Source organism: Symsagittifera roscoffensis, chromosome 3 (assembly GCF_963678635.1).
Source record: "Symsagittifera roscoffensis chromosome 3, txSymRosc1.1, whole genome shotgun sequence".
Taxonomy (NCBI): Eukaryota; Metazoa; Xenacoelomorpha; order Acoela; family Convolutidae; genus Symsagittifera; species Symsagittifera roscoffensis.
Genome location: NC_087064.1, coordinates 17,440,456 through 17,460,596, shown reverse-complemented (window position 1 = coordinate 17,460,596; position 20,141 = coordinate 17,440,456). Strand labels below are relative to the sequence as shown.

The window sequence follows — 20,141 nt, the reverse complement described above, 5'->3', positions numbered from 1 at the left end:
TATGACTTTAATTTCCTAATAAATAGCTAGTCTAAAGTAACTCAGAGCGAATTACTTTTCTCAAGCAAGATGTCGTCTTCAAAATATAACCGGGGGCCTGATCTAGAATTTTTGCGAGGGTGGAATTTTGAACATTTTAACAACCATTCTATGTCAACCGTATTGATATTCCGGGTTCTCCTATTTGCCATAATGTTTTGAGAAAACTTGCCAACAATAAACTTTTAATTTTTGAAAAGTTTTTTTCCCTTAAAAAACGCGTTTTTAGCGTCTCTCACAATTAAAGTTTTTTTTTTGACCCTATGAAAAAACTGAAAAAGTTCTATCGGTATCTTGGTGTGGAAATCTGGAGGGGATTGTCGGACCCTGAATGTTACCTTTTGTCTTGTGTTCAAAACCACTGGAGATTGGTTGCACGCTCTGAGTTATTATCGCTTTAAGTTAATCGATTTAAATTGATTTAATTGATTGTTATTTAGGACTCCCACTATGGCCGGTGGTCTCTTCGCAGTGTACAAGGATTACTTTGAGGAGATCGGAACTTACGACTCAGGAATGGATGTGTGGGGTGCTGAAAATCTAGAAATATCTTTTAGGGTTGGTTGATAAATTTCGCTATGACAAAAAATGCTTTGAAGTAAATCGAACTCAAGTCCGAATAAACCTTAGAATTCTTTTAAGTTTCCCATAAACGTCGAGTTGCTTGTGCGTTCAAGAAAACAATAAAATGATGCATCAAAAAAGCGCAATTGATTACCAAAATCTCAATTTGCAAGCAGCAATAAATTTCCCAGGAATAAATGAAATTTCAGGTATGGTTGTGTGGAGGTAGACTTTTGATCTCTCCGTGTTCACACGTAGGCCATGTGTTCCGCAAACAAACGCCCTACACGTTCCCGGGGGGAACCAGTCACGTGATTAATAAAAATACGAAGAGACTGGCTGAAGTGTGGATGGACGAGTACAAGGAGATATGGTACCAGATCAACCCATGTAAGTAATAGCAATGCACTATCAATGGTTTTGTAAATTGACCATAAATTATTCAAGTTGGGTTCAATCTGGTTAAAAACTAAAGAGTTGAACATCTTAGGCGTCCGTTTTGTTCCTCGTTGGTGCAAAGTACTAATCAAAAGCTTGTGTTATATTTTGAGTTTAGTTTTTTCAACTGGGCTCACATAAATTAGCACTTTGTTGTTGTTGAGCATTGGCAATTTAATAAATGCGGTTTGTCCGCTTTATTGGTTGCTGGATGGCGGCAAATTCTTTTTCAGATTCTTGAGCGTAATGAATACTTTTATATAGGTATTGATGATTTTTTTTTTGCTGAAAACGTGATCGACTTCTTACTTCAAAAATGGAATTTCCCAGCGAAAAAAAATGAAGGACTCCAATTATTTTAAGAGGCCAAACTACGATATACGTTACTTAAAAATATTAGAAAATAAACCATTAAAGCTTTCACCACACGGAAAAAAAAACATGAAAACTTTTTTCGTTTCCTTTCCGAAAGCTCTCTGTGGCCGGAGCACTTCAATTGTTTTGGAAACCCAGCAACCAGCTTTTGCTGTTTATCATCTGGGTAATTTTAGTAAAATTTGTTTAAAATGGTATCTTATTATTAAGCGTTTATGAACAAAGTGATTTATCAATTATTTAGGTGGCACATCGTGTGGTTTTTCTTAAAAAACTTGCTTCATACTTAATTTTTTTTTCACGTTCAATTAAACTATTTTGCTAAAAAGACGGAAACAGACTCTATTCATTAACAAAATTGCAATTGGCGCAAAAATACGTTAGATTTTTTTAGTTATTAGTTTTCAGAATTCCCCCCTGAAAATAATAACTTATTTAACCCAGGTTTCCCTTATTGCATTTGCTCATTGCGTAAATTGATTTATCTAATATCTTGATGCTTGTGGTCATATTTTCATTTTGCAAGAGATTCGAAACCGCGCCATAGTGAATTAGCAATAGTGAATCTGTTAACAATTTAAGGTACGATTAATTATCAATAGTGAATTTAAGCTGTTCGTGACCTTGACATGGGAGACATAAGTGAGCGACTGCGACTGAAGGAAAAGCTACAATGTAAGCCCTTTAGTTGGTACCTGGAGAATATCTGGCCCGGATCCCAGTTCAACTTAGACTTGAGCTATTTCGGCCAGATCCGCAACCAGCTCTCAGAATGTCTGGATACAATGAGTAGAAATGACGGAGCTTTGGGAGGATACTCGACATGTCACAGCCAGGGTGGCAACCAGGTAAATTTATTTGAAACGTGATCGAGAAATTATCAAAAAAAGGGCAAGTCAGACAGATAAAGTTCTTAGTCTAAAACGTCCTGCTAGTTCGTGAAAAATTGCTTGGAAAGTGGATGGTTTTTACCTGCATTTTAAACACGCCTCTCAGAATTCAACTTAAATTAATTTTAGTTACATTTGCTAATTTGGTTAAATTAACGTGTATCGTGGTTATATCGGTGTTTATTGAGACAGAGAAATTCATTACAAGTGAGTTTCTTCGTCTCTATTGGCCTTAGAGGTTGTCAGAATTGCTTCTGAAGTCTCTTCTTCCTTAATCAATTTTCTTCTTTTCACAGTCTCTTCAAGTTAGTATCAATTGCACCCGTTTTCTCACCATTGGGGGTAGATATTTCAGATATAATAACGTGCCAATTCTTCAATTGATGTGGGAAATTCCGTTCAAAATAGAACATCTTTTTATTTATAACACCAATTTAAAATCGTACACACATTTTTTGAAAGAGTTTTTCAAGAAACTGAGCGCACTTTTGAACCAGAATTGGTTGCCAAAATAGATTTAACTTTGTTTTAACAATATCCTACTCTAATCTGGAGCTTAGAATTCTGAACACAGCATTTAGAATATTATAACCTTTTTGGAGACCCTTGATAATCAAGTGAATACAAAAATAAATTTGCGCTTGATTTAAGTTTCGGCTACGATATTAACGTGGTTGTTATGATATCCGAACTTTATTTGCTTCAAAAGGACTTATTTTGTAAAAAGAATACACCACAGATTATCTTAAAGCTGAAAACTTTGTGTACGAGATTAAATTAGGCGATTTAGCTCAGCTTTTGGAAGTTGTATAACTTTTTTGCATGTATGTGTGTAGATCTGGGCGTACACTAATGATGAGAAGCTGAGGCATGACGACATGTGTCTGCAGGGTAAGAAGGTGGGCATGCCAGTGACATTCATCAAGTGCCAGCATGCGCCACAGAGAGATCTCGACTGGCTCTACGACCCAGATGTAGGTCAAGTCTAGAATCAAACTGAAGTCAGCGGGTTTCAAATATTGTATGTCCACTATATGGAGCCTCCTTTTTTATTGTGCTATTGCAAATTCGTTTAGCATCAGTTATGGCCATGATAGCATATTTAAAGAATAAATGTTGGATTAACAAAAACACAATAAAAAGTAACAAATACTTGAAAATAAGTCTTTATTAGTCTGTTTTGTTAATGCAATTATAAGTAAACACTCCAATTGGGTCTAACTTTAAGCAAATTACAAACAAACAATAAAAGTGCGCTAGAGATTTTTTACACAAGCAAAGCTTGTGTGATATTACGAACTCACTTTTTTTTCCAACTTAGGTCGCAAATATTAGTGCTCTTTTTGAAAGTGCTCTTTTTGAAAGTGCTCTTTTATTGCAGTATTGCATAAGATCAATAACCAGCGATGAAGTACAGCAAAAGCTAAGGATATTAATACACACTATTGTATTACAAATAGCACTTTAGCTTCAAGGTATCATGGATCTGTAGCGTAGAAGTAGGGAAGGAGACCAGCAAAAAATAAGAGGGTTCGAACCTCAGCAGGGTCGCATGCTTTTAATGAACTTTTTCGTATACTAGTTAAAATGCATCCGCTCTATAAATTGAGGCATGTTAGTTGGTAAATTTCTTTTCAAATTGACTGATACTGCTAATGCGTCATAATTAGCTTGCGTCACTTAGCCATTATGTAGACTCATATTTGGTGTGCGTCACTTGAGAAATTTTGTAGACTCAAAGTTTTACTCATTCAGTTTTTCCTAGTAGCGTTCTCGGTCATATTTTTGCTTGTGTATGCGAAGTGCAACTTCGCCTCAGTGTAAAAAATTGATCTTGAAAGATGTACCATTTACTGAACTGGTATATGCGGTATTTTGGACCGCATTTCCTTGAAAAGCCTAGATATCGTTTCCAGAAACAGCAGTTGATTTATGGGTTAATATGGAGTTTTTATCCCATCATTTATATCATAAAGAGATTCCGTTTATCCTTAATGGATTACCATAATATAGAAATTATAGTATGGAACACCTCCATAAATAGTTTAAAGAGTCATTGAACGTAGTTCAGACTCTTATATAGGTCGTGATGATTTTTTTTTGTTTTTACTCGTGGGTCGTGATATTTATGCATGCCCTTAGGTATATGTGCACTTTTTGAGCTCAACTCAAGTTCATTTGCTGAAAGGTAGGTATAATTCGCTCTACAATTACGAAAGAGGAAATGGCGCAAAAAAGTGATCGATTTCTAGTTTCAAGTGGAATTTAATTATTCGAGTTCCTAGCGTAATAAAAATTTTACGTAACAGTCCAATTTCGTCAAAGTGAGTTAAATTCATCAAAAAATTGACATTCATAAATTTCTCTCGATTTTCAAAGAGTTATATATACATATATTCTTTTCTTTGAGTTTCAAAAGTTGATTTTTTAAAACGTTTTTTTTTCTGTCTCTTTGCGATTATGGACTCTTTTTCCAACTGACTGTTGAATAGGGAAAAATTTATGCTTGATACTATTTATAGTCGGTAGTTTGCTAGCTCAATAATGAAGCACTGTCGAAACAGAACGGTTACGTGGCAGTATTTAGACAATCACATATTCATACTCGTCAGCTCGCAGACAAATACTAAATTAACCAATCAGAATCGAGACAAGGAAGAAATTAATAATTATTTATTGTTTATTTCGTAAGCTTGCTTTCTTATTTCGATTCTGATTGGTTAGTATATAATTTGTCTGCTTACTGAAGAGAATGAATACGCGGTTGTCTAAATACGGACGGCACTCCAAACAGAACTGTGCTCGACGAAAAAGTACTGCCAATTTGAAGTTGATGAAATCATTTTGAAAAATTTCAGTTAAGTCGAATTAAGGCCCTCAAGAAAAAATTGTTGATGAAATAAGTTCGACAATGAAAGTGTGAAAATGCGCGTGTTTTATTCTAAGCGTCCAAGGCAAATGAACCGCAAAAAAACAGTCACTGCTTTCTATTTTGCCATTTTGTTCCGACCCTTGAAAATGGGGAGGAACTTAGTATTCGGGTGTGTTTTAGTTTTTTCTTCTTAAGGAATTGGTGAGTTCTTGTTCAATTAAGCCCATGTCGTGCGGTTGATGGGGTTTCTTCACTATCCAAAAAAAAATTTTTTGCTTTTGCCGATTCGGAGAAGTAAAACAGCAAACGATTCGACTTGCAAACTTAAACAAGAGAGTTATAATGGTATTCTTAGTGATGATAGCTCGTTTGCTAGCAAAATTTTTAATTCTAACTTTTGCCGCAATATTGGAAGATAGCTCCTGCGTCATAGAATAATTTTTAGTTACTTCCGTATTAAGCTTTTTGACCGTTTCCTTTCGAAAAACAATGTGGTTTGAATGTGATAGCTATATATAAGAAAGGTTCTACTAGCAAGTTTCACCAAACCATGATACCTTTTTGATGATATATGGAATGATGCCTTTTTACATATATGTCGAATGTCAAAATCATTGAACATTGTGAACATCAGTTTATGGTAAAAGTCTTTGATGACGAAAACAGTAAAATGGCCGCATAATTTTATGGGATTTTCATGCTCTCGCACCCCGCTCACCCCCAAATTATAGGTCCACGTTGGGTCTAAAAAATAACTGCTTTGCCATAATTGTTTTGATAGTATTCTGGAGTCGTTTTACTTGAAAGAGCCAATGCTCTTTTTCGTAATATTTGTTAAGTAAATTCTCGTTTTTTGATAATCGATACTATTTTTCATTGTCTTTGGCTGAAGTTATGAAAGAAAGAGTGTCAAAAAGAATCTTTGGACAGGGGCGGATTTAGGGGGGGGGGGGGGCGGACGCCCTGCCGACCTAAAGGGTCCCCCCTTTGATACTTTTTAAGAAATCCTTTGGCGCCAATATATACTAATTTCGAGGGGGGAGCGCGCGACGAAAAAACGCAATTTTTCGGTCACAATTTTCCAAAAAGTGCCTAAAAACGCCTTTTTTGGCCTGTTTTTTCAAAATTTTGCCTCCGGTGCAAAAAATTTGGCCAAAAAATGGACAAAATCGTGCTTTGGGAGAGCTCGAAAAATCAATTTGGTCGACTTAAAAAAAGGTCGACAATATTTGCAGGTTTATGTACTTACTTTTTTTCCAATTTTATGGCCACCAAAAATATAAAAGCGTTTTTTTTTCGACCAAAAAATTTTTTCCCGCTCCCCGTTGACGATATCTGTCTGTTCTTCATTACATCTTTTTCACTCTTGCTTTTAGGAAACAGATTTTCTGGTTAAATCGTCTCGAAATTAGAGGATGAAGGTAAATGTAAAAATATAGGATTGTTGAAGTTAAAATAGGATAAAATGAGATTGCTATCAAACGAACGCACCAGCGGATTTAGCTCGGGGGGGGGGGGGGCATTCTCAGGGATTCGACCCCCTGCCAACGCAAAAGGTCCCCCTTTGTACTATTTAGAGATATCCCTTTTTGGCTGACTCACCATAAAATTTTTCTAAAAACGTTTTTGGCGCCAAAGTGTACTAATTTTCAGGGGGGAGCGCGCGCCAAAAAAAACGCGATTTTTTGTCCAACATTTTCCAAAAAGTGCTTAAAAACGCCTTTTTTGGCTCGTTTTTCAAAAAAAATTGCCTGAGGCGCAGAAAATTTGGTCAAAATGGGGCTTTATAGTGATTTAAGAGCTCATAAATCAATTTGCTGGGCTTAAAAAGAGTCGACAAAATTTTCGAAATTTTCTTGAAAATCCGCGTCCCCCTCGAGAAAATCCTAGATCCGCCCCTGTCTTTGGAGGTTAAAAAATACCTGCCGCAGTTTTGATTCTGTGGTAATTTAGACGCCCTCAATTCAAAAAAGCATAAATAATTTTGTCGCTGAAGTTGCATGTTTGATTCGAACCATCTAATCGGGATGAAATGCAAAACCGCAGAAGTCAGTTAATTAGGTATATTTTTGTGATCCTCCGTAAAAAAGGACTAAATTTTAAAACTGTTCAACAGTGATCTCTAGGCTACAGATTTTCTAAAACTCAATAAACCTGCACTATCGATTTGGCCGCTCAAATGTTATTCTTTTTTGTTCAAGTTTCGATTTTTTTCCGAGTAAAGACTCGTCAATATGTGCCTGCTGTTTTTTAGTGTTAATGAATGAAAGGGTTTATCTTTTGCTTAAGTCTAATGGTTTTTCAGGAGAAATTCTATACACAAGGAAAGCTGGTTGCGAAAAAAATGTGTTCATTTTGAAAGTGCTCATTTTGAACCTTAACCAGCTATTAGGAGCAGTCAATTCTAAGGATAGTAACACGGACTATTATATTACAATTAGCACTTTAGCTTCAAGGTATCATGGATCTATAGCGTAGAGGTAGGGCAGGAGACCAGCATCAATATAAGAGGGTTCGACCCTGGTCTTTTACGTGTACTAGTTAAAAATGCGTCCGCTCTATAAAATGAGGCATGTTATTTGGTAATTTTTTTTTTCCAAAAAGACTTACTGCCAGTGCGTCATAATTGGCTTGCGTCACTTAGCAATTATCTAGACTCATAGTTGGCGTGCGTCACTTCAGAAATTTTGTAGACTCAAAGTCTTACTCATTCAGTTTTTCCCAGTAGCGTTATCGGTCATATTATTGCTTGTGTATGCGAAGTGCAACTTTGCCTCTGTGTAAATTTTGTTCACGCTCAATTTTACTTTTTGGAGGTTTAAGTTTTGATTTCTTTGCTAAATGAAAGCCCAATAGATTTAAAAATAATTAATAACAAATTGGATGTTATTTTTCGTATTTACCAAAGGAATAAAATAAAAACCTATTGTACTTTTTTCTCTAATTGGGTTAGTCTTATCCAAAAAAAATCAATAGTGAAAGTCAATTATTATTACGCTTGCGATAAGCAAGCTTTATTAAATTGGAATATATACTTTTTTTCGGGTTAACAACTTCATTCACGTGCACACGTGCAAATTTAATTTCTACCGGTCTGCTGTTATGGCTGACAGTTCTTTCAAGGAGTAAAATATTTCGTTTCAAAAATATTTTGGATTATCGTTAGTCTGATTATCTTTTGTCGGCTAAGTTGCCGCTTCACCGAGTTTTCTTGTTTTACAAAATATTTACGGAAAAACATGATAGCTTGGCTTACATCAAAATCAAACCTTATTAGTTTTTCAGGCATGTTTTTGAGAAAAATACTACGCCTGAGGTGGTAAAGGTCCTATGTTCGAATCAGGCCAGAAATTTTTTTTTAATCAGAAGGGAAATATTCTGTTTCGAAAAATTGTCGATCTGTTTTGTGTCTGCTTATGTTTGGTCGGCTTAGTTGCCTTGTTACGGATTTTTGCTGTGCTGTAAGTAATTTTCGTTGTAGCTGAAAGAATTTTGATTTGTGACTGTAATTTGTAAACTTACTAAGTTTGTAATTTTTTTTTCGATTTTTTTCCGCTTGTTTGTTTGGATTCAATTGTTTTTTATCAAGTAAGTGACCTAGTCAAGCTTTGTTTTGAAGAAAAATTAGGTTTTGACGGTTTAATGTGTGTTTCCGGGAGGGGGCGTAATAACTTGGATTTTCGGAACTTCCAAAAGATTTTCAATTGAAAACAGTTTTGCTAAACGGGAGTCTAACCAGCTTTTGTCAGCTTTTATCTTCGTTGCCGATCAATTTTGGTGTCTGAATCAGGGGCGGATTTAGGGGGGGGGGGGCGGGGGCGGACGCCCCCCCCCCCCCCCCCCCCTCAGGGATTCGACCCCCTGCCGACCCCAAGGGTCACCCCTTTGATACTTTTTCAGAAATCCATTTTTGGCCGACTGACCCTAAAATTTTTCTAAAGGCGCCTTTGGCGCCAATATATACTAACTTTGAGGGGGAGCGCGCGCCAAAAAAACGCGATTTTTTTGTCAAAATTTTTCAAAAATTGCCCGAAAACGGCTTTTCTGACTGTTTTTTCAAAAATTTGGCTGCGGCGCAGAAAATTTAGCCAAAGTAGGGGCAAAACAGTGCTTTGGGAGAGCTCCTCGAAAAATCAATTTGGTCGACCTAAAAAAAAAAAAAAAGGTCGTCAAAATTTTGGAAGTTTTTTTGAAAATCCGCCCCCCCCCCTCGAGAAAATCCTAGATCCGCCCCTGGTCTGAATACTTATTAAATGCCAATTTTTGTGTTTTTAAATTGAACATCATTCCAGACAAATTTCTGAAAATTTCGTAGTTATTTTTTTTCGAAATGTTCTAATTGTTTTTCGAATTAGTGGCTTTTGTTTCATTTTCTGTCTGCTAGCTTGCTATGTGTGTGGTAGCGCATTCAAGTGGTGCGAGGCTCCGCTTCGCCTCTGTGTTAAACTCTTTCAATATGAAGTTCAAAGGGCTTTAACAATATTGGTTTTTTCTACTCTATATTTGTAATTCGAAAGATGAAAAGTGGTCACTAAAAAGGAAAGATGTTCACGAATGATGAAGCATTGTCAAAAATGTGTGTTATTTAGGTGAAACTGTTCGTGCACAAATCCTCACAAGGCTGTCTCACAACAGACGGGGCATCAAACTTAATGGTGCAACCATGTAATAACTCGCCTAACCAAAAATTCACAATTTTGGCCGCAATCCCAAAGTACAAAAAAGCAGAGTCGTAACAAGGAAGAAAAGAATAAAAAGAAAGAGTAGGAATATTAGTTTGCTCAAATTGTTCACTGAATGAACTCGCCGTGTTAATGGGAGATGCAAATCTCGTTACGCAATAACATGCAGTAGCCACCCTTGCCTTAGCCCCATATTCAGAATAATACCTGCCCTGGAGAAAAGAGTTGCCCAGAATTATGCAGAAACTGAAATACAGTTTATTCGACTGAACGTAGGAAATTCTTCGTTTTATTAATATGAAAATTATTTCATGTAATGAATTCTTCGGCGTTAAATTTTCGTACCGCTTTGTATATTCTAACTGTCACTAGATTAATAAATAATTAAGCTATAGAACAATCATTGAACCAAATATTCAGAAAGCAAAGCTATAATATTTGACGAAGCTAGGTTTATTATCTCAATTGCTGCTGCTATATGCTGGTCATCTTAGAAAAGTATGATTTATTGATATTCTAAAAATTTTATTTTGAATTATTTATTGTCTTAACTAAAGTGAATGAATTGAATAGCTACGAAATATGGAATTTGTTTGGTCATGGGCTATAAGATGAAATCAAAATGGTGCTAAAATCATATTTGGAAAACTAGTCAGCAATTTCAAACAGGTATCAAAATTCTCTATTGTCGAAAATCATGCTTGAAATACCTTTTTAGTTTGAAATAAAGAGTGGTATTTTATCATGAGGATTATACAATTAGTTGTACATGAAAAGCCGCTGGAATTTAGCTGAAGTTATTCGATGTTAAACTAAAATACTGTTTAAGTTATTTGGACGCAAAAATTGATATATAGACAGACGTCTCAATGTAGCTGGTAGGGTTTTGTTTTGTTTTCACACAATACCTTTATTTGTTCCCAAATGTTTATTTATGAATGTTTTCTTTTTCTAATGGTTATTTCAGAAATAATAATTTAAGTATTATAAAATGAGTCTCCTTTCAAGTTTAAGTCGTCGGCAAAAATTGACAAAAATAAATTTTATTAAGAGGAAACAAATTATCAGACTGTGGAACTATTTTAATTCGATGGTTTTCAAAGTTCAATTCGAAGTTCAGGTACTGAATAAGCTGCTGTGGTTGATATTTATTGTCAGCTGATAGGTTCCAGTCGTGATGGCCAGTTTTTGGGTCGATAGTGTGGACTCATCAGCCGGTCCTGAAATTGAATGAATTAGAAGCTAATAAGTTGATGACGAAAAGGTGTCATTTAGATACACCGACGCAACATTTGGGCGTAATTGTTTATAATATAATTTTTAGGAAAATGAATCAAGTTACATGAAAGCAAGGAGTCGTTTTTTTGAAGATACAAAAAATAGTTACCGTGTGGACGTTATGGTTTGTGTGTGGCTGTAGGTGGGGTTTGTTGAGGGAGGGGTGCCCGAGTATCATGACGGGAGACCTGGCAAAGCCCCTCTCCAACTCAGTGATCCGCCTCAACAGTTCCTCCTTCTCCCTCCCCCACATGCGACTGTTGTCCTCCAGCTGAAAAACAATTGATGATGAGAAAATGTAACTGGTGTCACTTTAATCAAGAACTGTAGCGAATGGCGAAGATGTTTTTTGAAAATCAACAAACGATGTTTTCGGAATAAAATTATATCTACAAGGGAAAAATGAGAAGTATTTAGATTTCTGGTTCTCCACAAACCCTAGAATGGCCAATAGCTGCAGAATAATTATCAAGCAAATCGGTGTAGATTGCCCCAAAGCCAAGTTAAGCCAAAATTCAAGAGATTTGGAAAAAGCGATGTCAGTACGCTTGCAAATAGAGAACATTATGAAAACAGAACATAGAACTTGACCAATAGATCCACTGAATCATTTGATAGCTTGATTCATTTGCGGTAAACAAGGGTATTGGAATCGCGTTCTAGACTTTTTTCCTGGAATAAATTTGTTCACTGGACTCATTTTGTGGACTCCTACATCTACTGTCCTTTCTGTCGCAAAAGATAAATTCCGATTCTGAGCATGTTGGTAATTTAAATATCCTGCTTAATCGAAACTTGATATTTTCGCTGATTGTAATTTTGCCACCAGGGTTTGTTATTTTTTTTTCTTTTTAGGCTTCAAAGGTTTCGGGTTATTTTATATCAAAATTTAGCCTTTTATTGCGTCGTTTGATGACCTAATAAAAAATTTTTATGCGTATGTGTATTCTGGGGGAAGGGCGACTTGAAATTTTTGTATTAGCTTGGAAATTTTTGAATTTTGATTTCAGAATGAAAGTTTTATTTTCGGTTTTTACTGCTGGGTAAAAATAAATTCAATCAAGCATATGGCGCATCTGGTTTAGAGGCAAACAAACAACTGTGTGAGACCGCTGTGGCTTGTGGTTTGGATCCGATCGGAAGGTTTTTTTGAAGGGTTGTTATAATATCCATGCTTGAAACGACAAAGTCCAGCAGTTCCATTCAGTTGAGAATTAAGTTTTGCTAACTGAAATTTTTCGCCTAGCTTAGATTATTGTCTGCTTTTTTGTCGGCTTAGTTTCGTAGAAAGGGTTTTTTTAAATAAGCTTTTTTTCGAGCATTCCAAAAGTACCATGTTAAGTTTCGATTGGGGCAGGTTTTTTGCTTCTGTTATTTTGGGCGTCTGTTGCAATTTCTATAATTTTTTGGACAAAAACTATTATCTCTGTTTTTTCTATTGATTTGATTTTAATCATAGTCTATAATTTTTGTATCGCAAGTGGTGCGAAGCTCAACTTGGTCACTATGTAAAAAGTTTAAGTTCTGATCAGGACCCAGGGCGGAACATTTTCAAACGCACAAACGAACTAAATTGATTTTCCGAGATCTCCCAATCACTGTAAAGACTATTTTGACCAAACCTTTTGCGCCACAGGCGAATTGTTTAAAAAACAGGCAAAAAGACAATTTTGGGCAATTGTAAAAAAAGCGACCAAACATTTGCGTTTTTTTTTGCAGCGGGAGCTCTCGCATCAAAATCAGTATAGAATGGCACCAAAGATGCCTTTGAACATTATTAGGGTTAACCACCAAACATTTGATGTCCTAAGTTAAAACCAAAGACCCTTTGGGTAGTCTGGGGTTTGAATCCCTGAGGTGGGGGGGGGCATGGGAGATGGGAGTGTCTGCTTCTTCCTAAATCTGCTATTTCCAGGACCTGTTCTTCTTATGAAAACTCAGGGTTTTTTCTCGATAAATTGTTTTTGTCGGACTATCGTTTTTCTACTTTTTTGTTAACTTATTTGCAACAACACTAACTTTTCTTACAATTAGACCTTTTTTTCTACTTCAACTGAAAAAAACGTAAATGTATTCTGTGAAGCTGCATTTAATTGAATTTAAATACAACTTTTTTTGGGACAAGCAACGTTATCGGAACCGTGTACTAGACTTTCCATGTAGAAAGAGTTTTTTGATGACGACTGAAACCAGTAATTTACCGTTTTAGTTATGGTGGTCTCTTAGCTTTTAAATGTTTTTCTTACTAAGTGGAGTGTTACTGTATCTAGAGTATCGTATTGGTACTTTACTGTATTTATCTATTCAATTTTGAGCAAAGAAGTTGTTTTAGGAAGTTTCTAGTATCAACACTACCAAAAAATATTAAGATTAGTATTTTTGAATTTAGCTTCTTTGCGTATTTGAGTATCTTTTGGATATTTTTTGTCCTAAAATTTGTACTTAGCTTCCAGCATTTTAGCCTCCTAAATTTTGGGTATATTCGATCAAATTTTTGAACATCGGTTCAGGTTTGTCACATTAAACTGCCTAAAATATGTAAGTTATTTCCAAAACTCAAGGAAAAACCTTGTCATGTAATAAGTTACTATAACAATTTCATTTTGTCGTAAATGTTTTTTGACAACGACAACATTTGGAAATGGCGCAACGAAGTGAAGAGTATTTTTGTTTCTGTGTAAAGTTTCATGACACTTTTTGAATTTTTATTTTTTTTGTTCTTCAAATGTTTAAATAATTTAAAATTTTTGACAATTTTTAACACAAGTCTGGCATACGTTTTAGTATGCAGGTGATGCAAAGCTCTGCTTTGAGTGTGTATGTAGAAGATGGAGCACTTTTGATAATTTGGAAACCACCATTGTTGCATCCTCCCCTGAACATGCTACTTTCTAGCAACTGCAGGGTCGCAAAAAGTGAATGTCATAAAACATAACAAAATCACAAAATGACCCTAATTGAGAAGGAAAGAAATAGCGGTACAGATTATTGGCAAAACCCAGCCGTTTATCAAATAAACCAGTTCTCTACAAACCGCTTTCTGCAGAGCCATGTACTTGAGGTCTTTATCCTCCAATTCGGCATCCAGACTTCTCAGCCGGGCCAGTTCCAGGGGACTCACATTCAACTCATTCTCACGCGCAATCTACACACAAATCACTCATATAGCATGCTCACTCTCAGCTGAAAACTCAATCATGACCACGAGATGCGAATTTACACATGCATGATACAAAACTTGAGCTCCCGGGTCGAGATTATTGCCTAATATCATATATATGAGTATAGTATATACTTCTTCGACCGGCTTGTTTTTGTACGAAAGTGATAAAAATTGTATTTTTGAGACTTGCGCTCGCATTGTTTGCTTTTTGACTTCAGTGTTGCTGGCTTTTCTCAGGGAGCGGTATCTCGACCCGGGATTCATTCATTTGACAAATACATATACTCGTATCCACGCACTGTTTAGTTACCACTTTCTTCACAGCGGTTGCCTGTGTCTGATATTTCGCCACCTGTTGGTGTAGCCTAGCCATATCAGACAGAGCCAGCTCTTTAACCTATTTTATGACAAAGATAGTTCGGGTAAAGAGCATCAGAGTTCGAAAAAGACCTCAAAGACAGTTATAAGGAATTGGCTATTCAATATGATCAATGAAGGTTATTCCTTCAGAAATTTATTTTCTGCGAAATACTGCTTTCACACTTTATCAGTCTCTATTCAACTACTTGAGTTACAGGTTACAGCCTGAAAGTTCGACGCATACTTGATGATGAAGCTATTTAAAAGGATTTGACCGTATCGAAAATATTGTTTGTGCGACTTTACTGTCTAACCCAATCATGTCTTGCAAAAGAGGTGCTCTGATTGTTGAAATACAATACTAAGCAACACAAGAAGTTTAAATGGTAGAATTTAAGCATTGGGGAGCGGTGGTGAAGTGGTTACACCTCCACCTCTCAGTCGAAAGGTCGGAAGTTTGAGGACCACCATGATCCGTGCTCGTGGCTAGAGGGTGAGGCAACATTACCCAGACCACAAAAATAGCAAAAAAATGCATGTAATTCTTAACCAGGGGCTCAGCAGCGGTTCAACGTGAAGAGCTGATCAGCTCGTATGCTGGTCCTTTTTCTTGTGGACAAATCATATAAACTTTGAGAAACCAGTAAATATAGTCTTAATCGTTATCGGGTGCAAAAAATAACAACTAAACAAAAAATAACAATTTTTCAAAAAATATGGATAATCTGACTGGTCTATGAGACTGCATTGAACAGGTGTGGGTTAGTTTGATAATTACTCCGGTTTGCTGGCATAGATGGTGAACCAATTGAAACATTTCGGTTGTCGAAGATGTTTTTTTTTAAATTTGACGCCACGTTCTATCATTTTTACTGCGCTTCTTTCTGTTAGTTTTATTTTAGAAGAAAACCAATTTTAGTAGCTTCCCAAAGTTCAATTCTCAATTATTGCCTTGTTGAGTAGAATATCTCATCAAAGAGAGCTCAGTGACCAAACACTGTCCCATAAAATTTTGTCCCGAAGTTTTTATCTGGCCAGATTTTCTTGAATAGTCGCATCACATGTTATTCTAAAATTTGCGAGGAGAAAATCATGAGCATTTTTCAGCTTGATGATTTTTTTTCAAATTTGTTTGCCGAAATACCTACGGCGTTCATTCTAATAAATAAATTGGCACATACTGCGTCGAATGACGAGCAAAAGTGTGATATTGGGCCTGTATGTTTTTGGAGCAGTGTTTTTGGAGAGGATTCATTTTCTTTCAGATCTCAAAAGTCTCCTTACTTACAGTTGTTTTTGTGCCGATCATGGAAAAAAGGGAGAAAATGTGTTCGTGTGTACTTTAGTTTTTTTCCACGCACAATTGGGTATCGCGAAACGTTCCAACGATATGCCAATTTAAAAATCTTTCAACTGTGATTCGAACGAAAGTGAAGCGTTTTCAAAAAAATCCCCAGTATTGAGAAAAACTGGCTGAAACTTTTTGATTTGTAGTTCAATTTCGAACAAGTTAAGCGAGCGAACAGGCTTACCAAAGATTTAAGATTTTTTATGCTTAATTTAAGCGCTGAAAACGCAATTACGCAATTAGTATTAGCTTTTGGAGTTTGGCAGCGCCATTTTGTGAATGAAAAAATTTCAGTTTCCAAAAATTTCTACAAAAAGAATTGAAAAAAAATAAACAAATTTTTAGTTGTTTTGTTTTTGATTTTTTGTTTTTCGTTTCATTTCTACAAAATTGTTGGCAATTTTTCCTATTTTATTACAACTTTCGAGAAAGCATCAGTTCTAGTAGTACGTTCATCACTTCTTTTTATCACACCACGCAGAAAAAATATACTTATTTGACTTTTTAAAAAAAAATCTTTTTTTTTGGACTATGGTCTGAACATTCTGTGCTACTTGCACAGTAACCGGTCATCTTTGTTTAAATTTTTAGTTGTGTTTATAAAACTGACAGTAGTTTTTAATGAAGCGTTTAGTTCAGAATTCATTGTTCCGATTTTCAAAGAAACAGAGGAATATTTATGCTAGCTGTAGTTTTTTCATTCAGTCAATTTTTGACTTTTTAATTAAACGTTTTTGGAATTGTTTTTTTTTTGTTCCATGTGAAAAATTTTGTGTTCTAGAGCCTTACAAATTTGAAATATGTCACCTGTGATCATTGTTGTAAGTTATGGGGATTTGAAATCGGCCAATTTGGGATAATCAATGCGCGATATTTTTTTATAACACGCATAAGCGGCAGATTTATGCGTTCCAAATTGAATTGAGGCAAGTCATTTGTTCTTATTGATAGGAAAAGAGACGCTAAATATATCATTTGTAGTTCAAAAAAAAACTTTAAAAAAATTGTTCGGTTGTTTTGTCATTTTTTTAAGCAAAATTTTTTTTAAGGCGTTAAAGTACAGCCGGATCACTAATGGCCTCGGCTTGACGCACAAGCAGTCCTGTTTTATTCAAGATAAGCTTTTAAAAAATTTAATTGCTTTTCGACTCGATAAGATTTTTTTTCGTTTTCTTGCCTTTTTTGGTTTTTTAATTATTTCACCCAATTTTTGTTAATTTGCAAAATTAAACTATAAAGCAGAGAACAAAACGCAAAACAAAATTGATTTTCGAGCAGAAGTAAATTTGTTACATTTTTTATCCCGGAGCTTTCTTTCCAATAAGTTCGAAAACTTTACCTAACAACCTTTTGGCCAATAAGGCTAAATTTCAAAATTACTTAAAATGTGAACCAAATATTTTTAGATGGCAGTGGAACCTGATATGCTATTTTAGCCAATCGGATTCGAGAAAAATAGTTTCAATTTAAAAGGATTTTGGGAGGAACATGTAAAAATAACCGGCTACTTTTGCATAGAGCTCTCTTGAATACAATTTTTTCTATTTAAAGTTTATCGACTCAGTGATTAAAAACCACAATTGAATATATTAACAAACTGATTTTTAATATTTGAAGCTTTTTAGACAGACTGCCATGGTCTTAATTTTTTCTTTTCCTTTTCTCTTTGTGTTCTGATCCCTGAAACTGCGGATAAAATTCATGGTATAAGAAAGTCTCTTCGCGTCTCTTCGTGATGTTTGTTATTTTTGATTGAGAGCAAAGCTTTGATGCTTGTTATCTTGAATTGCTTTTCTTCTTGAAAATTGTTTTGAATTGAACTTTCGGGTTTTAATCAGGGGCGGATCTAGGATTTTCTCGAGGGGGGGGGGGGGTGCGGATTTGAAAATTTTTTCGAAATTTTGTCGACCTTTTTTTTAGGTCGACCAAATTGGTTTTCTGAGCTCTCCAAAGTACTAAAAAGTTCCGCAGGCAAAATTTTGAAAAAAAACAGGCCAAAAAAGCGTTTTTGGGCACTTTTTTTGGAAAATTTTAAACAAAAAATCGCATTTTTTCGGCGCGCGCTCCCTCCTTAAAATAAGTATATATTGGCGCCAAAAGCGCCTTTAGAAAAATTTTAGGGTCCGTCAGCCCAAATTGGATATCTCAAAATAGTTCAAAGGGGGACCCTTTGGGTCGGCAGGGTGTCGAATCCCTGAAAAGGGAAGAAGACGTCCGAGTCCGCCCCCTCCAACCCCCCCCCCCCCTAATCCGCCCCTGGCTTAAATGGAATATTTAGTTTTTGTAATGATTTGTCATTTTCATTAGGACCTTTAAATGGGCCATTCGTTATCGCTAATTTTTGTATTGATTGTGGTGCGAAGCTCTGCTTGACCTCGTGTGAATGTTTCTTAGGAAGAACATATGCTTAGAGAGGAGAGCTATGCTATGCAAAAGTGATGGGATAGAGATTTTTGCTATGGACTATTACGTACCCTGTCTGCCTCGTCATGTTCCAGCTGCTGTCTCTGCTCCCTCTCCTTCCTCAACTCTGTCCTCAGTCTGTCATTCTCGCTCTTCAGAGCCTCCTCTATCTTCTGACGCTGCTCATCTGTAATAAAAAGCAAACAGATAACCTCATAGGCATTTATTCGTGCCAAAAAAAGACCATGGCAAATTCCTCGGGGATTTTAATAAAGGACTTATTTTTGAAAACTGAGACAAATAGGGCCATTACTCTCCCCACTTTGGCTTGGAGACAAAAAACTGGCAATTGTTGCGAAAAAAGAAAGAAAAAAACAGAGAGTTCTAAATTTATCGTCTTGTCGTCTTAATGCTGTCGCTTTATTTATCTAAATATCGCTAAAGACCACATGCAGGATTTTATATTCATATAGAAGCGAGGAGCAGGGCTAAATCGAAATTTTGATCAATGTCCGTTGCCTCAGGATTGTCCAGCAAAAATTATCAGCTTCATAAAAACCAAAAAAACGAACGTATTTAGTATCATTTTCTTGAGAGAAAAATTAAACTCACTCAATTTCTTAAATTTTGGCGCGAACAGATTTCAGTTTACGACAAAAACTGTTAAAATTTTTATCCTGTTCGTTATAATTGTGTCCCATTTGTTAAAGTAATTACCGCATTGTTTTGGAAGATTCAAAGCCCATAATCAGGCTGATAGGTGTTGCGAGCTTTCAGTCCCGAGGTACGAACTATTTACAAAAACGACTGGCAGCTATTGGCGCATCAGTGCCGACGCACCACCACAGCTCAGCCACTGGAAGAGATGCAAAATCTTTAGAAGAAATCTGTGCCAACTAGATTTTATTCGGGCACGAATTCTCACTCAAATTGAATTGAACAATAATTTAGGCATTGCCCTACTAGTAACCAAAAATTTTGTAAGTAAAGCGAACTGGTTATGAAAACAACTGACAGCTATTGGCACGTCAGAGCCAACATGCGCACATCTCGAGGAAATTGAGACAAATCTGATAGAGTTCGTCCTGCTGCAGATTTCTGACTACTTACAATTTAGTTTTTAATGTGAAACCGTCGTGGGACGAAAACTGAGCCAACCAAAATTTATTCGGAGACGATTATTCTCTTGAATTGAATCAAATTCTATCTTAAGCACTGCCATGAAATTTGCATTAATTGTGTAATACTAAACAATTTTTAGTCATACAGAAAATGAATAAAGTGGCTTAAGGTCTCGGACAGTCAATTGATAGGTTGTCATTTCGATACCAACCATTATTACACAAGCAAAGCTTATTTGCAAATATTGTTACGACGCAAGTATTGTTGCGACAAAATGTGTTCGTATTGAACGTGTTCATTCTGATCAATAACCAGCTATCAAGTACAGCCAATGCTAAGGATATTAACACAGACTATTATATTACAAATAGCACTTTAGCTTCAAGGTATCATGGATCTGTCGCGTAGAAGTAGGGAGGAGACCAGCAAAAAATGAGGGGGTTCGAACCTGCGCAGGGTCGGATGTTTTCAATGAACTTTTTCGTATACTAGTTAAAATTCGTCCGCTCTATAAATTGAGGCATGTTAGTTAGTAAATATCAGTTTTTTTTTCCCTCAAATTGATTAGTACTGCTAATGCCTGCTAATGACTAGTACTGCTAGTACC

The 20,141-nt window shown here is 35.9% G+C and overlaps 2 protein-coding genes across 2 annotated transcripts in view; one reads left to right on the top strand and one right to left on the bottom strand.

Annotated features, from left to right (window-relative positions):
* LOC134842025 (polypeptide N-acetylgalactosaminyltransferase 1-like) overlaps positions 1 to 10,855 on the top strand; it is a 13,982-nt gene extending 3,127 nt beyond the window's left edge. Inside the window, exons 6-10 of the mRNA XM_063858169.1 lie at positions 480 to 597; positions 813 to 993; positions 2,029 to 2,264; positions 3,143 to 3,280; positions 9,768 to 10,855. Of these exons, the coding sequence (XP_063714239.1) occupies positions 480 to 597; positions 813 to 993; positions 2,029 to 2,264; positions 3,143 to 3,280; positions 9,768 to 9,914 (820 nt within the window). The 3' untranslated portion in view covers positions 9,915 to 10,855. The remainder of the gene's footprint in view (positions 1 to 479; positions 598 to 812; positions 994 to 2,028; positions 2,265 to 3,142; positions 3,281 to 9,767) is intronic.
* Positions 10,856 to 10,887: 32 nt separating this feature from the next.
* LOC134841761 (coiled-coil domain-containing protein 33-like) overlaps positions 10,888 to 20,141 on the bottom strand; it is a gene marked incomplete in the record, with an annotated part of 12,288 nt that continues 3,034 nt past the window's right edge. Inside the window, 4 exon segments of the mRNA XM_063857798.1 lie at positions 10,888 to 11,080; positions 11,248 to 11,409; positions 14,173 to 14,283; positions 18,484 to 18,599. Coding sequence (XP_063713868.1) covers positions 11,015 to 11,080; positions 11,248 to 11,409; positions 14,173 to 14,283; positions 18,484 to 18,599 — 455 coding nt within the window.